Source organism: Meriones unguiculatus, chromosome 17, assembly GCF_030254825.1.
Source record: "Meriones unguiculatus strain TT.TT164.6M chromosome 17, Bangor_MerUng_6.1, whole genome shotgun sequence".
In the NCBI taxonomy this organism is placed as follows: Eukaryota; Metazoa; Chordata; class Mammalia; order Rodentia; family Muridae; genus Meriones; species Meriones unguiculatus.
Genome location: NC_083364.1, coordinates 46,841,134 through 46,863,515, shown reverse-complemented (window position 1 = coordinate 46,863,515; position 22,382 = coordinate 46,841,134). Strand labels below are relative to the sequence as shown.

The window sequence follows — 22,382 nt, the reverse complement described above, 5'->3', positions numbered from 1 at the left end:
TAATATATCAACAAAATCAATTAAGTACTTTGATAAACAGCCCGTTAGATGCTTTAACGAAGCATTTTTATTGACATTACTACAAAGCTGTATCTGGATCAAAGTTTGTCAATTAATATCTATAAAGTACTCTGTAATGTAGACATGTTTTTGTTTTTCCTTTTAAAATTTTCTGTGTATGTGTGTGTGTGAGAGAGAGAGAAAGAGAAAGAAAGACAGAGAGAGACAGAGGATACACATGTGACACAACACACATGTGGGTCTGAGAACAACTTTTTGAGGGCTGGTTCTCTTCCACCTTGGTTTGAAGCAGCCTCTCTTGTTTCAGCCATTGCATTTCTTATTCAGGGTATCTGTCCTGTCTTTGCTACCCAACCTGCACCAGGACTACTGGGATTAGAAATACCAAGCATGAGTCTTTTGTATCAAACACTATAAAACAAGGAATTCAAATCTTTTTATCACCCCTACCTTATAAGATTTTTATGCAAATGTTTTAATCCTCTCCAACCAGTAAAACCTTTGTTTATACAAAGGTCCAGTGCTCTAGTCTAGGAATTTGATGGCCTGGATCAGTGACCCTGTTCTCTGAGCATTGACTCTTTTCCCTTCCTCTTTTGTGCCAACTCTTTTCAGACTAGCCAGCTGAAAAACATTGTGAGGCTAGACCCCAGCCAAAGGGGAAAAAACACAGCCACCACCTGAACTAGAATACAATCCAAATGTACTTCCTACTCGGTTTGGTCACTCTTATAAGCAGACCTTCTTTCTTGACCAAGAGTAAAGTTTCCTTGCCCAGGCACTTCAGTTGGAGTTGGTGGTCTCTTTCTTTACAATCTGGAACAACTTGGAACAGCACCAGGCTTTTTAGTTGGTTTTGGCAAGCACTTTCCCCCCTGTGCCATCTTCCTAGCCCCTATCTCTTCTTATTAGAGGGCTAAATGAACCCATAAGTAAAAGAGGAAGGAGACTCCTATCATGCCTTTTATAGGTTTTCAAGGAAGAAAAATTAATAGAATCAAAGATTACTAAAGAGACAATGGAATCTTCCTACCCTTCTACCTCCCTGCAGGCCATCCTCCCTCACTTACTAACTCAACTGACCTTATACATTTGCCTCTTTTTTTTTTTTTTTTGAGACAGTCTCATGTAGCCCAGGCAGTCCTTGAACTCCTGATCCTTGTGCCTCCATTTCCTAAGTGGGGAATGACAGTCATGTGGTCATGTGTCACTACATTTATGTGGTGCTGTGGATCAAACCCAGGGCTTTGTGCATGTTAGGTGAGCACTCTACCAACTGAGCTACACAACCAGTTCCCAATATTGTCTTTTTATCGGTATTAATTACAGATGCACATAGATAAAACATATACTATTGATGATGTAGACCAGACAGTAAGAAATGTTGTATCAGCTATGAAAACCCACGCAATCACCTAGACTTTCAGGAGCTTTACAGTTGTAGAAATTCAAGTAGAGAAGAACCTAGAATACAGACACTATGTCATTCATTTTCACATGTCATACAGGTGGTGTATAATGTTGTATCTTATTACTGGTGACTCTAGCCTGCTTCACTTGGTTAAGGCTGACTAGTATAAATCTACTGTTCATTTGATTTTCAAATTTATTTTCATTTGTGTATCTGTATGCCACATGTGTGTAGGCGCCTCACCAGCTCCTCTGGAACTGGAGTTATTGTAGCTGTAAAGCATCCCAGCGTGGGTACTGGGAACTGAACTCCAGTCTTCTGGAAGACCAAGAAATATACTTAACTACTGAGCCATCTCTCTATCCCCAAAGCTATTGTTCTTTTTTTTTTTTGTAATTAATAAATTTCTGTAAGGAAGTATTTTATGAAGTAAGGCAGATTCAGGAAAACTTACAAGTAAGACAAAAGAAAAGGTCCTATCAACTAAAAATCATACTGGATCTTTCCAAAACACTAGTTCTGGAATAATGTCACACTGGATGTGTCTAGTCATGCCATGAGGGGCATTATATAAGTTCTAGTAGCTAGGATGGAGCTCAGTGGCAGACTGCAAATGCAAGGCCCCAGGTAAATAAACACAGAATACAGCTCTAGAATGGGGATCTGAGGTTTAAAATAACATCAGGATATATACCTGTCATGAAAATAGTATCTAATCAATTGTGAATATTGCTGAGGTAGAAGAGCCATTCGTATTTCTATACAGAAAACACATTCATAACATGTCAATCCTGCTTCGTTATATAATCAGTGTCTAATAATTTTGTAACATTTATTGTTTGTTACTATTAATAATGCTATTTTAGCTGTCACTGTATAAACATCTTTGCATTTCTGATCAGTTCTTAGGGCAATTTTTCTAGAACTAGAATTCCCAGGTCAAAGGAAAATACCACTTGATGATTTTTGTTATTTATTGCCAAACTGCTGTCTGAAAAGTTCAAATCAGTTTATCCACCTAGAAGCAGAGTTCATTATCTGTGTCACTATAACCACAGGTAAGACTTAACTTTGATAAGAAATGACTGGTCAGCGAGCATGTGTTGAGTGCCCACTGTGAACTGAACAGAGCATCCTGCTTCCATCAATGTTACCCGTTTTCACAATTTATTTTAGGTCAGCCTATTTTTTCAAGGCTTGGGAGCAATCTGAAAAGCAAGGCTGACCTCAGTGAGAACTCACTAAAACACTGGTGATTGCTTTCTGAAAAGAGCAGCATTTGGAGGAGGCCTGAGCAGCGCACTTGAGGGAGTGAAGCACGCGTCCACTGCTGAGCTGTTTGAAATTGGGCAGAATGAGAGCAATCAAGAACACAGGGGGAAAGCTGTGGAGGCTGATGGGGGTGGAAGGATTACCTAATAAGTCTCTCTGGCCCTGAGTATTCAGACACTTTAGTCACGTTGCTGGAAGATTTTTGCAGTTCATGCATCAGTGTTATTTCTCAGAATAAATACATTAGTCTTTTCACCTGTGAAGCTCATTTTCTGCATGAGGATGGATAACGTACTCCATCCTGTGAGGGCTATTGTCATTTTCCTCTTATGTCAGATGGTCGTCTTTATCAGTAACACAGTGACTTGCTGCATGATTATGAGAAAATAAGACCCTAGCACAACTCACAGCAGGCCAGGGGCAATTAAAACCACATGGAAGGAATAAGGAGATATGTTCCACCTTTAAAAATCTTATGGAGCCAAATGCAAACCAGTTACCACGATGCCAGTTAAACATGAAAACAGTACTGAAAATGATACCTCCCAGTATAAAGAAGAGTGCAGTAAGCTGGTCACAGTTGGTGACACTGTAAAGATGGACAACTCATTTTCAAAGTAATTTGGCAATGTTTCGAGAGTCACAAAAAGATCTATACCACTTACCCCCTTACACTTACACTCGTAAGGATATATCCTAAAAATATAACTCGAAGGAATGAATGACAAGGTTCTAGGAGTAAAGACATACACTGCACTATTATATTGGTAAATTTTAAAAAGATTTAGTTATGTGTATATGTGTGAATCTGTGTGTGGGTTATGTGTATGAGTGACGTGCACATGGAGGTCAGAAGAGGGCATCAGGTTGCTTGGTAGTTGTGAGCCCCTTACGTAGGTTTGGAAGATGAACTTAGGTCCTCTAGAAAAACATTCAATGCTTTTACCCACTAAGCCAATAGTCTCTGGCCCTATTGGTAAAAATTTTAAATAGCCAAAATGCTTAGCAATATAGGACGGGGCCATCATGTTGTGGGCCAGCAGCTCAGTGGGATGATACATACACCTCAGGGCTCCAGGCATGTCTGTTTGCTACAGCAGGATAACAAAAGTAAATGTACTCGATGGTTGTAGTTAAGTAGGCAAGGGGACCGTGACCAGGAGAAAACATGGAAAAATAAAAGTAGTTTGCTAAGGTGGTGGAACAGTGGGTGTTCAGTGTTTGCAATGGCAGCACATTTTTAACACCTGAGAGTACTTCTGAGATGTCTGCCTTCAGACATACTCCACTCTGCTCATGACTGGCTTACATTTTCCATGCTTCTTCCACAGTGTGTCTTCTTTCAATTATCTCCCTCCGCAGCTTTATCATCTCTCTCTGAATCCCCTCCTTCTCTTTCTTGGCCTGTACAGCCTTCCTTCTCTTTTCTTCTTGAACTAGGCACTGAGCCTCCAAGAAAGCTGCTTTTTTCAGGGCATTTTCCATTCCCTGGAACTCCAGTTGTTTCTCACGTCTTAAGCGATTTTCTTTGACCTTACAGAAATCACAAGTAGAATGCATAGGTAGACACTTGGGACACATTTTGAAGTTCAGAATACAACCAATTAAAAACATTCTCACCCAGAACCCCATTGCTTATTGGAAAAACAAAGCAGTTCATTTGCTTCCGGGGTGAAAACCAACACAAAGTTCTATAAGCAATCAGATGAAGAGGACTCTCACCAGCTGGGGATGATTCCACTGCATGATGGGAAAGCTGAGTGCAACACAGGGGTCAGAGCCCAAAGTTTGGATCTTATTCAGAAATGACCTCCCATTCTTAAGCTTGTCCAGTGTATATATGACTACTTTCTCCCTAGGCTCTGCATGTTAGCAATCATTTAAGAAAGACTAGGGATGCTTCAGGCTGGCTGAACTCTGAAGGACGGAACAGTACTCCCTTAAGGAACATTACAAGGCTCTATTCATTTCTATCCTTAGTTAAGTCTGCCAGCACCTGTGGCCACAGCTGGAAACCAAAGGCAAGACATTTATGGATAATTCCAAGCAAGCACATCATCCTTTTCAACACCAACTCTTCGGAGGCTTGCTGCTCTCTTAACTTTACCCCTACTTCTACCCACTAGTTGTGGTAACGCTTATAGACAATGGGCATATGTCTTATTGAACCTTCCCTTCTTCCTTCTGTTAAACAGGGATCCCATTTCTTTAACATTCCCATGGCTGGCTGGGCATACCTTAATTTTTCAAACAGTGAATATTCACAATTTGTAATTAGAAATCTAGTGTTATAAAAAGACAGTACACACATACGTAGATATTGGTGCCAGTTCAGTCTTAGTCCTGGTCTTATGGCAAAGACACGGTCATTTTGAGTTCCCAAAACTCCTTTGCAAGGCACACAAATTGCCTTTTCCTCTATTACCTACTATTCCTTTTGAAGGAAGGAAAGTTCCCATATGCCTTTCCAATTCAAAACAGCTGAACTAGATTTAATTCAGATCTGTCCTCCTTTTCAAATTATAATCACAAAATGAGTGAATTTTACTTGTCTAGAAAAGAATTATCCTTATAATATCCAGCAGAATATTCATGATAATATATTAATGTCACCATTCAAAGACCAAATTGGAGCAAATGCAATCTACATATTTATAATCGGAAGTGCCACATTCACACTAATAAAGTTTAGTTCAGTACTCAACTGGTCAAAATCAATTATTCTAATTTTGGTTATTTCTTAAATAAATTGTTTCCTACTCTCAGTTTATGAGAATTATTTTTCTTCTGAAGTTCTTATATTTTATTTTTATTCTTCCTTACCAAACCACAGATGGCACCCTTTTCATAATAAAGCCTAAGTCTTTATTTAAGCTTATTAAATGTGTTACACAAAGACTGCTTCCTGTTATCCATTTTAATTTTGTTTTTCCCTCCCACCTGCTTATGTCTCATCTCCATGGTAAGACGAGGATCCTTCTGCTGCCTCTTGCCTTGGTTTTCCTTCATTCCAAGCTCTTCCATCATCTTAGAATCCACCACTTCTTTATGGAGCAGATGCTCTATAAATTTTTGAACACTGGCACTTTCCTCTTCTTCCTCCAAATAGCCACATAAATCTGAGAGTGAAAAAAACAACAAAAAGGGAATTAAAAAAATAATATTCATATTTACATAAAAATTCCAAAAAATACAAGGCTGTGATTGTTTAACAAGTGGGAAGTAGTAATGGCAGCTGGATGAGTATGGCCCTCACCTTGAGAAAAAAGAACAAAGCTCCATTCATCAGGAATTGTCCTCACCCAAGTCACTAAGGACTTCTTCACAGCCAAATCTAAAAGGTATTACTTTAGCCTAAACAACTTCAAAAACTCTCTTGCTTAGAAACAATCCTCAATTAATGCCAACATATAGCTCAGTGGTACAGCTCTTACCCTAGTACATGTTAGCCCTGGGTTTAACCCACGTTCTTCTCCTAGGTGCTGCAGAATGACTATACTATGGTACCTTTTAATGTGTCCACACTAAACTTTTTAAGAAACGATCAGACTACCACGTAAAGTGGGATGCAGCTTTACATCCAACCAGTCCTGTGGGAGTGTCCCAGGGACTCCTTCACATCCTGGCCCAGGCTGGGTGTGGCTACTGCGTCACCTTTAAGCAACCTGAATAGCAGTGCAGTAGTAACCCTCACTGTAGGGTTAGTGTATGCTTGCCTAGAGACTAAGGACACTAGTTAGACTAGGTGACATTAAAGTAGTCTTCTAGCTTTTAGAGTTCACGACTGTGATTCTCTCCTGGGAGATTTTTGTAGAGTCCTAGCAAGAGGAATAGCACCAGCTGGTTTCACCAAGGCTGCCTGAGTCAGGTGTGGAAAGCTACCCTACCATTACGCTGGTAGCCTATCTTCAGAGGAAAACGAGCAAGCAAACAAACAAAACCCCAAGCCCCTGAAGTACAGGAGAAGACCCTTTAGAAGTCTGCTATTTGATTTGTCTGACACTAGCTTTGTACAAAAGAGGAAAAGAAAGGAAAAATCCTGAGAAGAGAAATACCCTCTCTTGTAAGTGAAAATGAATCAAAGTGTAAGAAGCATTTTATAATTATAAAATGATATGTGAATGTGTAAGTGTCCTCTCTGTCAAAGTAAATAGTTATCTGATAATATATGGGCAAGAAATACTTTTAATTGCTACATAAATTCATAGGCAAAATTATAAATAATGAAATATTTTAATTTTAAAAAGCAATAGGAACTTACTAACTAAGGATATAGCAACGGAGATTTATATTCAATCAAGAAAAATTAAACTTATGAAGATAAACCAAACACAAGCCAAGTGTATCATTTATTATTTAAAACAATAAAAAACACTTCTTAGAAACATTCATTAGATGTTAAAGCTTAGAAGCACCAGATAAGTTCTTACCATCAAACTTGTCATACTTCAAATGGCCATGGGTGTCTAGAACACTGCTTGGTGCAGTGTTTTCCCCTTCTCCATCACTTGCTAATTCTTGCTTAAGTTTGTTGTTTAGCCAGTCACTGACTAGCTCCTGAGCTATCAGCAGAACAAAAACATTTTTTAGTATTTCATTGACTTACAGGCTTCCTGTATTTGCTGTTTTCATTCATTCATTCATTCATTCATTCATTCATTCATTCATTCAGTATTACTTGAACACCTACTATATGACAAGTACTATTTAGGTACTAGGAATATAACAGGGAACAAAACTGGAAAGAAAATGTTACCACCATGAGGCTAACAGTCTACATCAAGGGAAAATGACAAATAAACAAGATAAAAACAAAGCAGGGGAACAAGAAATGGAGACTAAGTGTTGTTGTTTTAAATTGGGTGGTCAAGTAGAAGATACCCAAGCAGAGGATGATTGTGGGTGAGCCATATGGATACAGAGGGCAATACAAGGGGAAAGCCAGATCAAAGACCCTGCTGCACAAGTCTAGAGGACTGGAGAAGTGTCTGGGAGGGCAGTGTGGTTTGAGAAATGATGGAGAGGGAGACGAGAATAGGGTTGGGAGAGGGATAGAGATGAGAGGCTGAGAGCAGTGTTTATCAATGAGGAGTGATCTTGCCCCTCATTTGAAATATAGCAAAGCTGAAGCCATTTTTGGTTGTCACAACAGGGGTAAGTGATAACAGCGTACAATGTGTCAAGGCTAGGATGCTACTAAATACCCTGTTCACAAGACAGCCTCCCCACAACAACAATACTGTCTTGCTCCAAATGTCAGAAGACCTGAAGCTGAAACCCTTTTGTTTAGAGTCCTTATACTCTGCCACTGTAGGCATCCTGTCTACTATTCTAAGTGTGAGAAGCCACAGGAGGGTTGTGAGTAAAGAGCTCCCTAGCCCTCTTTCTGAGACAGGATCTCACTATGTAGCTCTAGATGACCTGAAATTCACTCTGCAGACCGGGCTGGCCTTGAACGCAGAGATCCACCTGCCTCTGCCTTTGTAGTACTTGGATTAAAGATGTGTGCTACCATCCTGACATTTGTTTTATAATTTATTTATTTTAAAATTTTCTTTAATTTTTATTTAATTTTAAATATATGGGTGTTTTGCCAGCATGTATGTCTGTGTACCATGTAAGTGCCTGATGGCTGCAGATGTGAGAAGAGGTCATCAGATGACCTGAAAATGAAGTTACAAACAGCTGTCAGCTGCTATGTGGGTGTTAGGAACTGAACATGGTTTTTCTGGAAGAGCAGCCAATGCTCTTTCAACCCATCTTTCCAAACTAAGAGGTGGCATATTTTAAAAGGATCACTTTGATTTCTCTGTTAAAATAGACTATATGGGATAAGCAAAGAAGATGTTAACTGGGAGAAGAGGATGAGAAACCAGTAAAGAGGTGATAGTAGTTTGATCCTGGAGTAGGCCAACTAAAAATGGCTACTGTCTAGAAAATGTTTTCGGATGGAGTTGACATGATCTGCTGGTAAACAAGAAACAGGAGAAAAAGAAATTCTCAGAACGCTTAGCTTAACTGAAAGAATAGAGATGAATTTACTGAGAAGGAAGAAGGACAAAGAAGCAGCAGGTTTGGGGGAAGACATCTTTAGCCTTAGAACAGGATGACATTACTAGGTGAAGAAAGTAGGTAGAGAGAGTTCAAAAACTAAAAACCTGAGGAAATCTACCTTTTAGGAGTTGAAGAGATAAGGTTGAATCAGGAAAGCGAAATAGGAAGGAGAGATCCTGAGTTCAAAGGAAAGTTAGAGTGTGTATGTTGTTAAGCCAACTTCTTTTTCAGTGGCATTATGAAAATCCAGGTTGCTGGAGAGATGGCTCAATGGTTAAAAGCATTTGCTACTGTTGCAGAGGATCAGGGTCAATTCCCAGGACCTACTTGCCAGCTCACAACTATCCATAACTCTACTTCCAGAAAAGCAACATCCTCTTCTGGCCTCTGTTGGCAACCACATGTCATGCAAAAATACCACATGCCATGTAAACTCATGCAAAAATAAATAATAAATAAATAAAAGAAAGAAAATTATATGTAAATACAGGAGAAAATATGTATATTTTTATCATTATCAAAGGGCTCTTTCTCAGCCTACAGCATGAAAATTTCAAAGAAAAACACTTATTTTAGCATTACCTTCACAACTTTTATTATTACCTCATAGTTCTTATGTAATTAGGTAGTTCTATATATTAAAGGATATCAAGAAATGTTTAGTATAGTTAAAAGAAAAACAAATGATAATAGTGGCCCTTTATCTGTAGTGCCATTTTCCATAGTTTTAGTTACCTAAGTCAATTGAGGTCCAAAAACATCACATGGAAAATTCCAAAAATAATTCCTAAGTTCTGAATTGTGCTCTGTTTAAATAGCATAATAAAACTGTGTGCCATCTTATGCCACTCCACTTGGGATATGAGTCATTCCTGTGTCCAGCACATTGCACCAGCCACATTATCTGCTGTTAGTTAACAGATCAGTTGTCATCTCACTTATTAGACTGACTGCCTATCACGATATTGTAGCGACACTGTTCTGGCAGCCCTCAGATAATAGCCTGGTGCTGTCTCCATGCTTTTGTCATTCACCTCAGTTCATCACATCACTCAGGTACTGTATCACCACACATCATCACAAGAACAATGGGGAATACAGTATAAGAAGACATTTTAAGAGAACATTTGCGTAGGTTATAATACCTACTATAATGGTTTGGTTTTATTATTTTATTATCAATCTCCTTCTGTGACTAATTCATGAAGCAAACTTTATCATAAGTATGCAAGTATATGAAGCGGTATTGTAGGGCTTGGCATTATCTGTAATTTCAGGCATTCAGCAAGGGTTTTGGAAGGTACCACAGGGCTCTTATAGTAGAAGAAGTATGCTAGAAGAAGGCAGAGAAAGGGAGCTGATAATTACTAACCCATGTACAACAAGTTACACCTTTGTGTGTATAGTCTGTATGTAAAAACAATCTGGGTCTAAATGCCACTCACAGCAAGGACTTACTAAGAAGTACTAAAAGAACCAAGGAAGAACTTACTTCCTTTGGGAGTTATGCCACACAGCTCCCCCTGCTGGACGGGGAAGAGGCAAACAGACTACCTAAAAGCAGAGCGTTCCAAAGAATTTCCCCACAGCACTAGTTATGGTGGGATATTAATGGCGCTGATGAGAACAAAAAACAGACCTTTGTAAAGCATGCTCTGTAAAGCATACCAGCATACGGACCTAGTAGTTTCTCAGGACAGTAAGTATTCTGGGATAAAACACTTCTCTCCTGAAAAGAAGCTCCTGGCCTAGAAAGCTTGGGAAATTTGGAATAAGACAACAAAAGTATATAGTGTGTGGCTACTGGCAGGGTGAAAGGTGAGGTGGGCAATATATTATGGCACAGATCTCCTTTATTTCTGGACTACCAACTATCTGAGACTAGTCATTATCGCGTTTCATCCCAACCACCCCAGCAACTTCCTACTGCTTACTTTCCCCTCTTCCTCCAGCCCCCAAATATTACATTACAGGCCTTTTATACTGCTGGCCCATCGTATTATGCTTAGAATGAAATCTAAGTCATCTCCAGGCCAACAATGCCCGATGTAATGGGTCTTCTGTGCACTCCTTCATGCTCGTGTCTACGGGAAGTATCAGCCTCATGGGCTTCCCTTCAGCTCCTCATGTACTCCAAACTTGTCTGAACTTTGAGCTCTGGATACCACCTTGTCCTCTATCTGGGCTGTTTTGAGTGGATGATGACTTGTTTTTAATTCTCTTCATTCCTGCACTTGAGTGCTTACTCCATGAAAACACAGCTTTGTTTTTTTTTGTTCATAATCAATACTTCTGGTGCTTAATGTAGAGGGTAGCAAGACTGCAATGTGTATGCACTGAATAAATGAAGAGGAATGAAACGCTTTAAATGCGACCTTGCGGGGCTGAATTAAAAGTGCACAAATTAAAAGGGATCTTGTAGGGGGCCCAAGTTCTTTCAGTTCCTAGCACTCACACCAGGCAGCTCACAACCACCTGTGACTCCAGCTCCAGGGAAGCCAATGCCTCTGGCCTCTTCTAATGTCTTTACAAACATGCAGACACCAGTGTGAACACACACACACACACAATCAAACACAAATTTTTACAGAATGATCTTACACATAATAATGAAGTTATCTCTGGAATAAGCGGCTTCAGGTAGTAGAGAAGCAAAGGCTAAGAGCGAGGATAAGAGCGGCTTTCACTCTGTGCTTTTCAGAGGGTTCTGGGCTAAGCTTTAAGAACTGCTAACATCAAAGGGCAAATGCATCCTCTCACCTTCTTCATAGACGTCATTATGATACTCTGCTTGTTCACATGTTTCCAGATCTACTGCATGTTGCCAAAGCCTTCCAGGTAAATATGCACTTGTGGCGGAATATGTATTCGAAATGGCAAATTCTGAAGCTTTCTCCACTCTCTTCACAGTAACAGAAAAAAAATAAATAAAATCCATCAGATAGTAACCTCATTCGTGGCTAGAGAATTCCAACATATTCCAGAAGCTGCTTTTCTCACAACTGGTACTAGTAGTCATTGTCCCACTTTTGTTGGAACTCTGGACAATATTTTATTTTGTGTGTAATGTTAAATTAATTGCAGCAGTTAGCCAACTTCTAACTGCCATTCCCAGTGTTTCTAAGAATGCTGTTTGTTTAGGCTCAGGAAAGTTGAAAACAGGATTGACGAGACACACCGGTACACCAGCCTAACTACCTGAGCTTGATGCCTGGGTCCCAAAGGCAGCAGGAGACAGCCAACTCCTGACCACCACACATGCGCCACGGAATGTGTATACCTACACACATACATGCACATCCTCCTGTACACAAGCACATGCCTGCACACACACCACAAATAAATAAAATGAATGTTTATTTTTATTAGCATGTATTAATTGTCCAAAATTGTAGAGGAATTTTAATTTAGAACATGGCTTATCTGGCAAGAGATCACATCCAAGGGCCTTCTAAGTCTGTGTGATCCAGCTGGAATATAGACACGCCTTTAATCCAAGAGAGAGAGGCAAGCAGATCTGAGTTCAAGGCCAGCCTGGTATAGAGCAAGTTTCAGGTAAAGAAAAGCTTAGGTACAGGAATGGTGCTTTAATTCCAAGCAATAAAAGTAAGGTAAGTTTGTAGAAGGAAGCACCCTTCTACAAAGAGATGCTTAATTGAGTAGCAGAAAAGGTAATGAATCAGAGAAAGATGTGGCAGAATAGGATATGCCCAACTCTCAGGAGAAGAGAGAGGAAAGGGAAGCTACTTAAGGGCAATGCAGAGAAGGGAGGCAGTTTTACAGGGACAGTGATAGATACAGTGATAAACAGAGAAAGACAAAGGTGAAGACAGAACAAGCCAGAGAAGGAAAAGGAGCCAGATTAGAAAAAATTGTTGGAGCTAGTTTGAGACCACGCAGAGCAATTCAGAGACCAAGAGAAAAGTCAGATTGAATAAGTTAGTTGGGAGAACCATTTGTGCCAGAACAACTGAGTTGAACCAGCCAGCCCAGAGCTCAGAAAGAACAAGACAGGGTGAGCTTATTAAGCAGAAACTCTCAGATACTGAAAATATTCTAGGCCTAGGTTAGCAGACAGAGGCAGTAAGCCTGGAGACAGCAAACTGAACCAGGCAAATAAAAGTTACTTTTACACAAAATAATAGGTTTCACTACATATATGTAAATGTGTACATACTTTGATCACATTCCTCCTATCGCCTCTTTTGTTTCTCTTTGGGTAACTTTGTTTAGGGCATTGGCAATGGAATCTTGAAACCTGAATATTTTATTTTGAACAAACATGTGATATCAGCTTCTATGCCAAGAGAACTTGCAAGGGAACAGGAACCACAGGCTGAATCCTAAAATTACTACAGCTAAAAGGAGTTCACTGGTATTGGCCTACCAATACTGTGTGTCAAGCAAGCCACAGGTTTGATAAAATTGAGATAGACAGACACCACTGTAGCTATCTAGACGGTTTCTTAACAGTTTAATAAAAAACATGACTAATTTCACAAGCCTGGAGAAGGGAATGATAGAGTTGAGCACAGCACCTTGGATTTTGGACAGAGTAGGGAACATTTTACTTCATAGGTGAGCCCCTGTGTCTGTGTCCCCGCAAACTTGCATTCTCTTACTCTTACTGAGTGTTCACTCCAAACTGGCATTGACAACTGACAATTCATGGTTCCATTCTTTAGGTAAAAACTGGAGTCTTCCTTAACCTAAAATCAGTCTCTTAGCCTCTGTCTGTCTATCTGTCTCCTCTTCCTTCCCTCCCTCCTACCTGTTAGAAAATGTTTTGACTCTAATTCCTCATACATTCATAAGCCACATTGTCTCCATAGCCACCACCTCAGTCTAAGGAATGAGAGTCTCCCCAACAGCTTTTCCGGAACAGCCTTTATACAAGTGATCCCTTCCAAGTGAGAGCCATCATAAAGCACTTAAATGTTTGTTAGAATCAGGACAGATCCTTACAGTGTGCTTCAAGGCCCTGACCCCTTTGTGCGCTCTCTAACTAGCCCACTGTTTTCAACCACACTGACCACTTTGTTCGTTCATCCTCAAGTACTCTGATGATGCTGCCACACCAAAGCCTCAGTAATTACCATCCCTCTGTGTGCATACCTCTCCTACCAATACCCACTCTTTCCCTCACCCGCTCTGCTCAAAAGTCACAGTCACAGCAGGCCTTCTCTAAAACCACCGTAACCTCATCCTCCTCCCTCATCTGCTCCAGCTCTGTATCTTTTATCAGTTTATTTTATTTTATTTTATTTTTTTAGAGACAGCATTTCTCTGTGTAGCCCTGGCTGTCCTGGACTCGCTTTGTAGACCAGACTGGCTTTTATCAGTTTAAAATACACTTTCTCTATTATAGCCTCCAGAGAGAACATTAGCAGAGATTGTTCTCTTCTTCACAAGAGATTCCCTACCAGTCAGGTTCTTGCTAGAACTCAGTTAGTGCCCAAGAAATATTTAGTAAAGGAAGAGGCAACAAGGATTTATTCAAAGATGCTGCACTGCCATCTTGTTGTAGTGTTGTAGTGTTCCTGACCAACTTTGGAATGACTTTGCCTTTGCCCTTGGTAGAAAGCTTGGTAATAACTTTGCTGTAGGATGAGCTATCTAACTCTCAAGTTGCCGGTGTTAGGTTTCTGATTGTCATCAGAGGAGTAAAGTTTTAAAGGCGAAGGATAAATCTGGACATAGGAGTGATATGAAAGAGGAAAACAAAATGTGATCACATCAGAGGTGACGGAGTCAGGAGACAACAGGTCACTCTATAGAGACTGTTTCCTATATTATTTCTCAGAGCCCATGGGTTGTCTGGTTTTACATTATGGCATGTGCCGTTGAATTCACTGATTATGATTTCACTGGTATTGGCCTACCCTTTAGGTTCTTAAGTTCTAAGAAAATGACTTTGCATATACTGTTTATACTTGTATACACACACGTAAACAGGTACAAATACGGCTATCAACTTTAATTCTTAAACTAACACCCATAAAAAAAACAAGATGTTGTAGTAATTAATAAATGTGTTGGGCTATGCAATGTTTATTATTAGCCCTAAGATTATCATGGCAGTATTATTATTATTATTATTTATTATTATTAATTACACTTTATTCATTTTGTATCCCCCCCATAAGCCCCTCCCTCCTCCCCTCCCAATCCCAACCTTCCTCCCCTTTCTGCATGCATGCCCCTCCCCAAGTCCACTGATAGGGGAGGTCCTCCTCTCCTTCCTTCTGATCTTAGTCTATCAGATCACATCAGGAATGGCTGCATTGTCTTCTTCTGTGGCCTGATAAGGCTGCTCCCCACTCAGGGGGAGGTGATCAAAGAGCAGCATGGCAGTATTATTTAACCCGCAATCACAAATAATAAGACACAGATACCTGTTAGATTTATAATTGCCTTATTTACCTTGGGCCAGGCAGATATTTCACTTACACTGTCTCAATATCTTCACCATCCATCTCACAGCCCCCATCCAATGCCATCTGCCTGGTCTACTTTCCATCCATACTCTCATGGCACTTCCTTGCATTCTTCATCTGGTCCTTTTAATGCCATTATTGGAATCCTTGGCTTGGCCCACATGTTTTTTTTTTTTTTTTCTCTACACTAACAAATCATGACATCCTCCTTCTTTTCTCTTTTCCTGTCCGTCTGTCTCCTGTACTCTCTCCAAAGCCCAGGAACCTTAGCCGCACCTTCCTTATTCTGCCCTACCCAGGTATAGGCTGTTGAATGAAGCAATCAGATATAATAACTTGCGTAGGTTTACGAAATAAGCATAAGTGTAACCAGATCTTGAGGGCCAGTATTAGAACAACCCCCAACAAGATATGTTAACTTGATTAAATTCTTTAGACTATGAATACAAGAAATAACTGTATGACATGTCATTCCAGTGGAAATTTGCATAGGTTTAAAACTTTTTATTACATATATTTATTTGTCTATTTTTATTTACATGTATGTATGGATGTCAAAGCTTATTTTTAAATCAGTCTGTCTTACTTTAGAACTGCTCTTGAATGGCTTACTATGCAGATGGCTTATGGAATTAAAAGAAAACTTGAACTTTCTAAGAATTAAATGTTTATGTTTATTTCTCCATAATGTTCACAGGCAGGGTCAGTTTTTTTTTTTTTCCACAGTGGATCCCAGGAATCAAACTCAGGTGGTTACGGCTTGGTGGCAAGTGCCTTCACCCCATGAGACATCTCTCCAGCCTTTGTATAGGTCCTTAATAGAAGATGGTAGAGAGTTTGGGAAATACGGGAAAAACTGATCTTGATACTAAGGGTCTGCAAATGACAACTGAGTGAAAACAAAACAAAACAAAACAAAACGGTTTCTCAGTCCTAATAGAACAAGTGTTTAAAATATGCACTATATGACAATAAGGATTAGAATGACGCCTGAAGTTGTCTTACAATATTATCTTTTCCCCCCAGAATAAATACATAATTGCTCAGAGGGGTCTAGTCTACATTTTAGGAACTTGTGTCCACTTACCATCTTATTCTTTCAGAAAGTCTGGGTGGGAGACTAGCTCTGCTTTAGCAATCCAGTGAACATTATGGGGAAACAAACGTAAACGTTTCATTCTCAGAAAGTTCAAGTTTTTGCTTTTGGTTCCATCAGCCATCTGCATAGTAAGCCATTCAAGAGCAGTTCTAAAATAAGACAGACTGGTTTAAAAATAAGCTTATTATGTGTGAGTGTGTGAGTATGTGAGTGTGCACGCACACACACTCGCGTGCACCTGTGTGTGCAGGACAGAGAAAAACCTTGGGTACTGTTTTTCTCTCACTTGCTTGGAGCCACAAATTAGGTTATGTTGGTGGGCCAGAGGGGCCCTGGGGCCCGCCTGTCTCTGCTTCTCTAGCTGTAATTACAAACGCCACCATATCTGGCCTCTTAAATGGGTTCTGGCAATCTAACTCAGGTTCTCACGCTTAGAAGAGAAAGACTTTTAACGACTGAGCCATGTATCTTTCCAGCCCTAGAGAGAAGCTTATTAGTTAGTACCTATGTTCAGTGAAAGTCCCTTTACAAAATATTCTCCCAGTTATTCCTATAACTTATGCATATTCCTCATATCCCACAGAGCATCACAGATGGCAGAAATAGTGGCTACAACATGACCCTTCACTTCCTTAAGATCAGATGATTAAACAATTTAATATATCCTCAAACGTGTATGTTTTTATGTTTTTGAAAGTGCCAATTCTTTTAAATATCATTCTTTTTAAAATCAAGCATCTGATGTTTTACTAATAAATGTGTGTAGAACAGAACTCTAAAGGGGACTGTTCAAGGATGGGGTTAGTTGTGGAAGTGGGGGTGGGGCAGCTGAAGCTGAGGTGTATGGGAAGGACTGAGATCGTGTCCCAGAGAGGACAGTTATTCCGGGCTGAGGCAAAGCTGAGGGAGCACCTGCTTCATAGAGGGGAAGGAGAAAGACCTGGGAGGAGAGGAAGCATCCACAGTATCCGTGTAAGGACTATTTTAGAAAAACTGATACAGGCTGACCGACAGAGGACTTTAGATGCCCCCTGGAAGAGACAGTTTCCTCTGATAGCACACAGAATACATTGAGAAAGCTCAATCAACCAGGAGGATGTAACAGAGTAAGATGAGCCAGACAGGATAAAGATGAATTGTAAATCACAAACTACTGCATTTAGTGCTAGCCAGGCACCTGCCTGATTGTGAGTGATTTCTCCATCACTGTGGACGCTCATTAACATCTCAGTGTTAAGGTTTGCAGGACCTTCTGTTTTATCACAGCATTTCCCATAATTCTCCTTTAGCAATCCACTTAACCGGAACCACGTTGTACAGAGTGTTTCCTATCTTGAACTTAACCTTGTTAATCACCTCTTCCACCTCATCATCCCATCTCCATGTTTCATTCCTCTTTTTCTCACAATACTGAAGCTAGACTCCTTTAAGTCCTTATGGTCATTGCAAGCCATTCTCTCCTCCATATCTATCAGACCTTGAGGGAGAATATTCCATTTCTTCCTACTACTGCCTTATTTCCAAATCCTTCTCCCTTCACTTACAGAGATAATCCCTAAGCTTGGATCGGTTTAATCTACCATTTTTTTTTTGTACCATAACAAATTATGGTTACTTACTTACTTCAGCTAAATCCACAATGCAACTGGCAATCTTCCTTTTCTTTTCTAAAGAGAGGAGTTTCTCCAGCATCCTTCCACTGAACAAATTTGCAGCTGGTTTTTAAAGTGAGGGCTACTCAAGTGAAGTTTTAGGAGAAAAGATTGTAACCATTCAGGGTGTACCCAGAGTTGTGATATATTATGGAGTAAAATCAGAAAAAAAGGGCAGAGAGCAGAGAGGTAATAGGAAAGTAAGAAAATACAGTCCAGTGGACAAAGATAATGGAAGAGATGGTGTTTAAAACACAGATGCTGAAGCTATCAAATTAAACAGAGAAGTTTGATGATTATCAAAAGATGAAAAATTTGGTTAGGAAATCATTTCTAGTAATATGTGGAACAGAAATGGAAATAGATAGACTTTTTGTGTGTGTTTGGTACTTGTACTGCTGGTTGACTAAGAAACAGAAACTGAGCAAAAATAATTGTGGATATGAGGGAATAATGAAAGTATAAAAGCCGAGGGTCCACACTATATTTATCTGTAGCTATTAGATAAGACAATCAAATCATTCTACAATCAGAAAGGGCTGCAGGGTCAAATAAGAACTTATTGATTTTTTTCAAGATGGGAGATTTGAGGGCAGGATGGAGAATGAGCCAGTGCAGAAGATTTAGAGGAATGATAAAAATCTGAGTCCAGCTGGCTGACAGCTGTATGAAGGAAGAAAAATCATCAAAACAAGACAAAATGGAATTTTAGCCTGGAGTTTTCATTAAGTCTCCCCCTCTAAAAGAGATAGTGAGTAGGTGTGTGACTAAGGCCTGCAGAAACTCAGTACTGGGACTCTGGGCACTGACATGCACCTGCGGGATGCCAGAGGCTGTGTGGTCCTCCAGGAGCTGGCATTCATGACATGATCTAGCTTAGCTGTCTTTTGAGACAGGGCTTCGGCAGTGGCCAGGGACTCTGCCCCAGCCCTGTCTAGATAATGCCTCCTACCATAAGCTTCCCTTATGTCTTTAATTCTCTTATCATCTTCAAGTTGGCTATTTATGCCCCACTGGACTATAAACTCTGGCCTATGTCATTTTAGCTCTGCTACTCAACATTTCGAGCTTGTATTTAGTAGGCACTTAACAAATAATAGCAAACGAATAAATTGCTAATATATATATATTATATATTATATTATATATATTATATTATATATATATTATTATTAGCTATATATATATATATAGCTAGCTTAGGTTCTATCTGGCCTGGTGCCTACAATGCCTGTCAACTTAGATAACATTACTGTCAGATAGAATATTCTCTCAGGAAAATACTACAAGATTTTGAACTATGAGCTACACAAATAAACTGATTACAATGACTTGCTAAGTTGACATCCAGAGGTATGCTCCTGAAGTGTTTTAAAGGCACATTCAATTCAAATGGCACCCGAATTAAAAAAAGTTAAAATCTCAGGACTAGAATATATTGTAGATCAGGAAATCATTTACAAGTTTCTGTGGAGGTTTTCTAACCCAACTCCCTCTCAATGGATGATCGTATTCTTTATTAGTTGAATATTAAGTGAAATTTAGAGTTTGCTCCAATACTGCTGGTGATGGAAAACACGCCTCTTTATGAAAATTCTTACTCCTTTTTTTGTATTATTTTAGATGCTAAAGAATTCTGGTGATAGCCATATAGCTTCTGCCAGTGGATCGCCTTTTTAAACTAACTACAAAACAGTGATCCTTGTGTCTGAAGAAGGCTACAACATTATCTCCCAAAGTTTCTCTTTTCTTCCTCCTTAAGCCTCTTCACGTACTACCCATGCAAAATAAAAGGCATGTGTCAAACTATTTTTCTCATCATTCATACTTAAGTCCTCACATGAAAAGCAACAGAATAATGAAAGATGTTCAAAAGTATGAAATCGAGGTGACATCCATAAACACATGGGGCTAACAACAGCCATGCATACACAGATTGGAGATCTACTGTGAGGTCTGTCTATCACATCTCTTTCTGTTTCTGATTTTGAAATGCCTTACCTTAATCCAGTGCCCAACACTGTCAGGGTCAAACGACGTCTGTAGAAAATAGATACAAAACATTAATACATAGCAATAGCTTTATCAACATTACCATTTTAAGCTATCTTTGCAGTAAAACATATGGAAACATATTCTTTATCCTTTCCTCCAAACTTCTCATTGGCAAGTTCAGTACTGACTAGCAATGAAAGCACATTAGGCCGCAGTAGGAGAAACAGAAAACCTTGTCTGGGACATCCTTATTATTTCCTGCCTACATCTACCTTGAGATTGTAATGTAATTGGTCTGCACTCTAGGCATATATATATATGTATATGCCTAGAGTGTACATATACATATATATATATGCCTAGAGTGTACATATACATATATTTTTTTAAAGTTCTCCAGGGCTAAGAGCCAAGGTATAGAAAAACTACATGTACTTCTCCTCATGAAACCCATACTAACACTGGTTAATTCACCTTTCTCTGTAATTTTCTGCTTAAAGACTGATATGGTTCTTCCTTTCTTGTTTGCCAGATGCCTTCCTGTCCTTCCTACATCTGAGGTGTTGTCTGTTCCAACAAGAATCTACTGTTGCACCAAGCATAAAATGAAGAAAACAAATTAATCTCTACCCAGATGAGTCAATTATTAATCTGAAATGAGAAATTGAGATAACAAGGAGCCTCCTCTCTATTCTGTGACTCCCAGAAGCTTACAGAGCTCTCTGCAGTAATCACTGAGCAAACAGGGACATTTGCTTTGCAAAAATATTCAGCTTTTTTTTTTTTTAAATGATGGGACAGCAAGCCAATTAGCTGGCACATGAAAGTTGGTGGGAAAGGTATAATACTCTTCCACTTACCTAACACTTCACCTTCAGCTCACCTTACACACAATTAATGCAGCTGTTCTGGCTGAATAACTTTGTCACTGCAACAAAAAAAGAGCTGATCCTATTAAAACACAGGTGAATTTCAAGGCGCTCTGTGTTTTTACTTTCTTTATCCTCTAGACAGTAATAATGAGCACTATCAGAAAAAAAAAGGAAAAAAATCCCCTTTTTTGCTTTGTGTAGTTCTACGTTGTGCCAATTTTCTTTCTTTCTTTTTATCCCTCATCATCAAATCTATATTCACATGCTATTTTAGGCCCCATCTATTATGCAACTGATACTTTGTAGTCGGAGCAACCTCAGTTTCCACTCTCTAATGCTCTGGCCTATGCCCTCTAGTATCTGGAACTAGTATCTGAAGCATGATTTTCACTAAGTGGAATGTGCCCTGTGCATATAGCTGCTATATTTAGAATAACCCACAAGAGTGATGGCCCAGGGCTCCCACCAAAGCCACACATCTAGAGGATTTTTTTTTTCTTCTTTTTAAAGGAAAGTGCAACTAAGGGGTTAAAACAGATGGTGAAACTGCTCTGCAGCTTAATGCTGAATCCAGTCCATTTCAGCACTCTCATTTACATGTAAAGCATTTATTCTTGTGACTGTTAAAGAGGTATTCTGGAAGGCACACTCGGTGTGACTGTGACTTTGCACATCACTTTTGTTATGTTCCAAATTTAAAATGGTGTTGATGGGTTTTCCCCCCATGCCTTTAGGAGCTAGAAGAGGTAAGAGATAACGGGAGGATCTATCTTTGAATGCTGGTGGAATTCAGAAATAACATATGAATTAAGTATTGATATATAACCACCTGGACTTCTGGGTTCATTTTAGATATCTGACGAAGAGGGAGATAGAATTTAAGGTGATTTTTTTTTCTTTTTCCTTTCAAAGATCTTAGTTCAGATTTGAAAGGGAGAGGGAGAAATGTGCGGCAAGTTTCAATTGGAGGCAGAGATAAGGATTAGGGGCAAATTCCCCTCACCCTGACGGGCACTAGCAGACCTCTCCATAGATGGAAATAATCTTTACGGGATGCAGCCCACTGGAGTAGTGAGGACACAGACTCTAAGGCTCCTCCAACCAAGCCTCTTAGGGATGTGCTGGCTCTGGGACCTTCAAGGCCAGGTAAGGATGCCCCCGGGGGAAGAGTGAGGAAGCGCCAGACAGGAAGCTGGCTTTGGGGCTATGGGGCGCCTATGGCCGGCCCATGTTCCTCAAAGCTCCGGACTGGGATCACCTTGGGATTCAGCTTCCTTGAGAACCGTTGCCAGCGACTCGGCTTCATTCTCTTCTTAGAGGCCAACCCTTCCTGGGGTGCTAGCAGCATTTTTTTCAGCTGAGGCCTACACTTCGGCAACAACGGGGACAACCGCGCCTCCTCCCAGGCTGCTTTCAAGTGATGCTGGGAGTTGTAGTTCTGTCAATCACCGACTAGCCAGCGGTCGTGCATTCCGGAACTACTCTTCCCAGGAGGCATTGCGCGGGAAGCTCGCGTTCACCCAGTTACCATGGCAACGTTGGACTCGCTAGGCTTGCTTTAGCAGGGCC

At 39.9% G+C, this 22,382-nt stretch overlaps 1 protein-coding gene across 5 annotated transcripts in view; it reads right to left on the bottom strand.

Moving 5' to 3' along the window:
• The window catches only part of Ccdc191 (coiled-coil domain containing 191), a 66,561-nt gene extending 44,275 nt beyond the window's left edge, over window positions 1-22,286 (bottom strand). For 2 of the 5 annotated variants that reach the window (XM_060370441.1, XM_060370440.1), the window contains exons 1-6: window positions 22,072-22,286; window positions 19,948-19,986; window positions 11,519-11,660; window positions 7,135-7,266; window positions 5,645-5,823; window positions 4,014-4,237 (exon numbers count right to left, since the gene is read on the bottom strand). In XM_060370441.1, the coding sequence (XP_060226424.1) occupies window positions 4,014-4,237; window positions 5,645-5,823; window positions 7,135-7,266; window positions 11,519-11,660; window positions 19,948-19,986; window positions 22,072-22,161 (806 nt within the window). In that variant the 5' untranslated portion in view covers window positions 22,162-22,286. The remainder of the gene's footprint in view (window positions 1-4,013; window positions 4,238-5,644; window positions 5,824-7,134; window positions 7,267-11,518; window positions 11,661-19,947; window positions 19,987-22,071) is intronic. The other 3 variants (XM_060370442.1, XM_060370443.1, XM_060370444.1) reach the window with 3 other exon arrangements.
• Window positions 22,287-22,382: the final 96 nt, after the last annotated feature.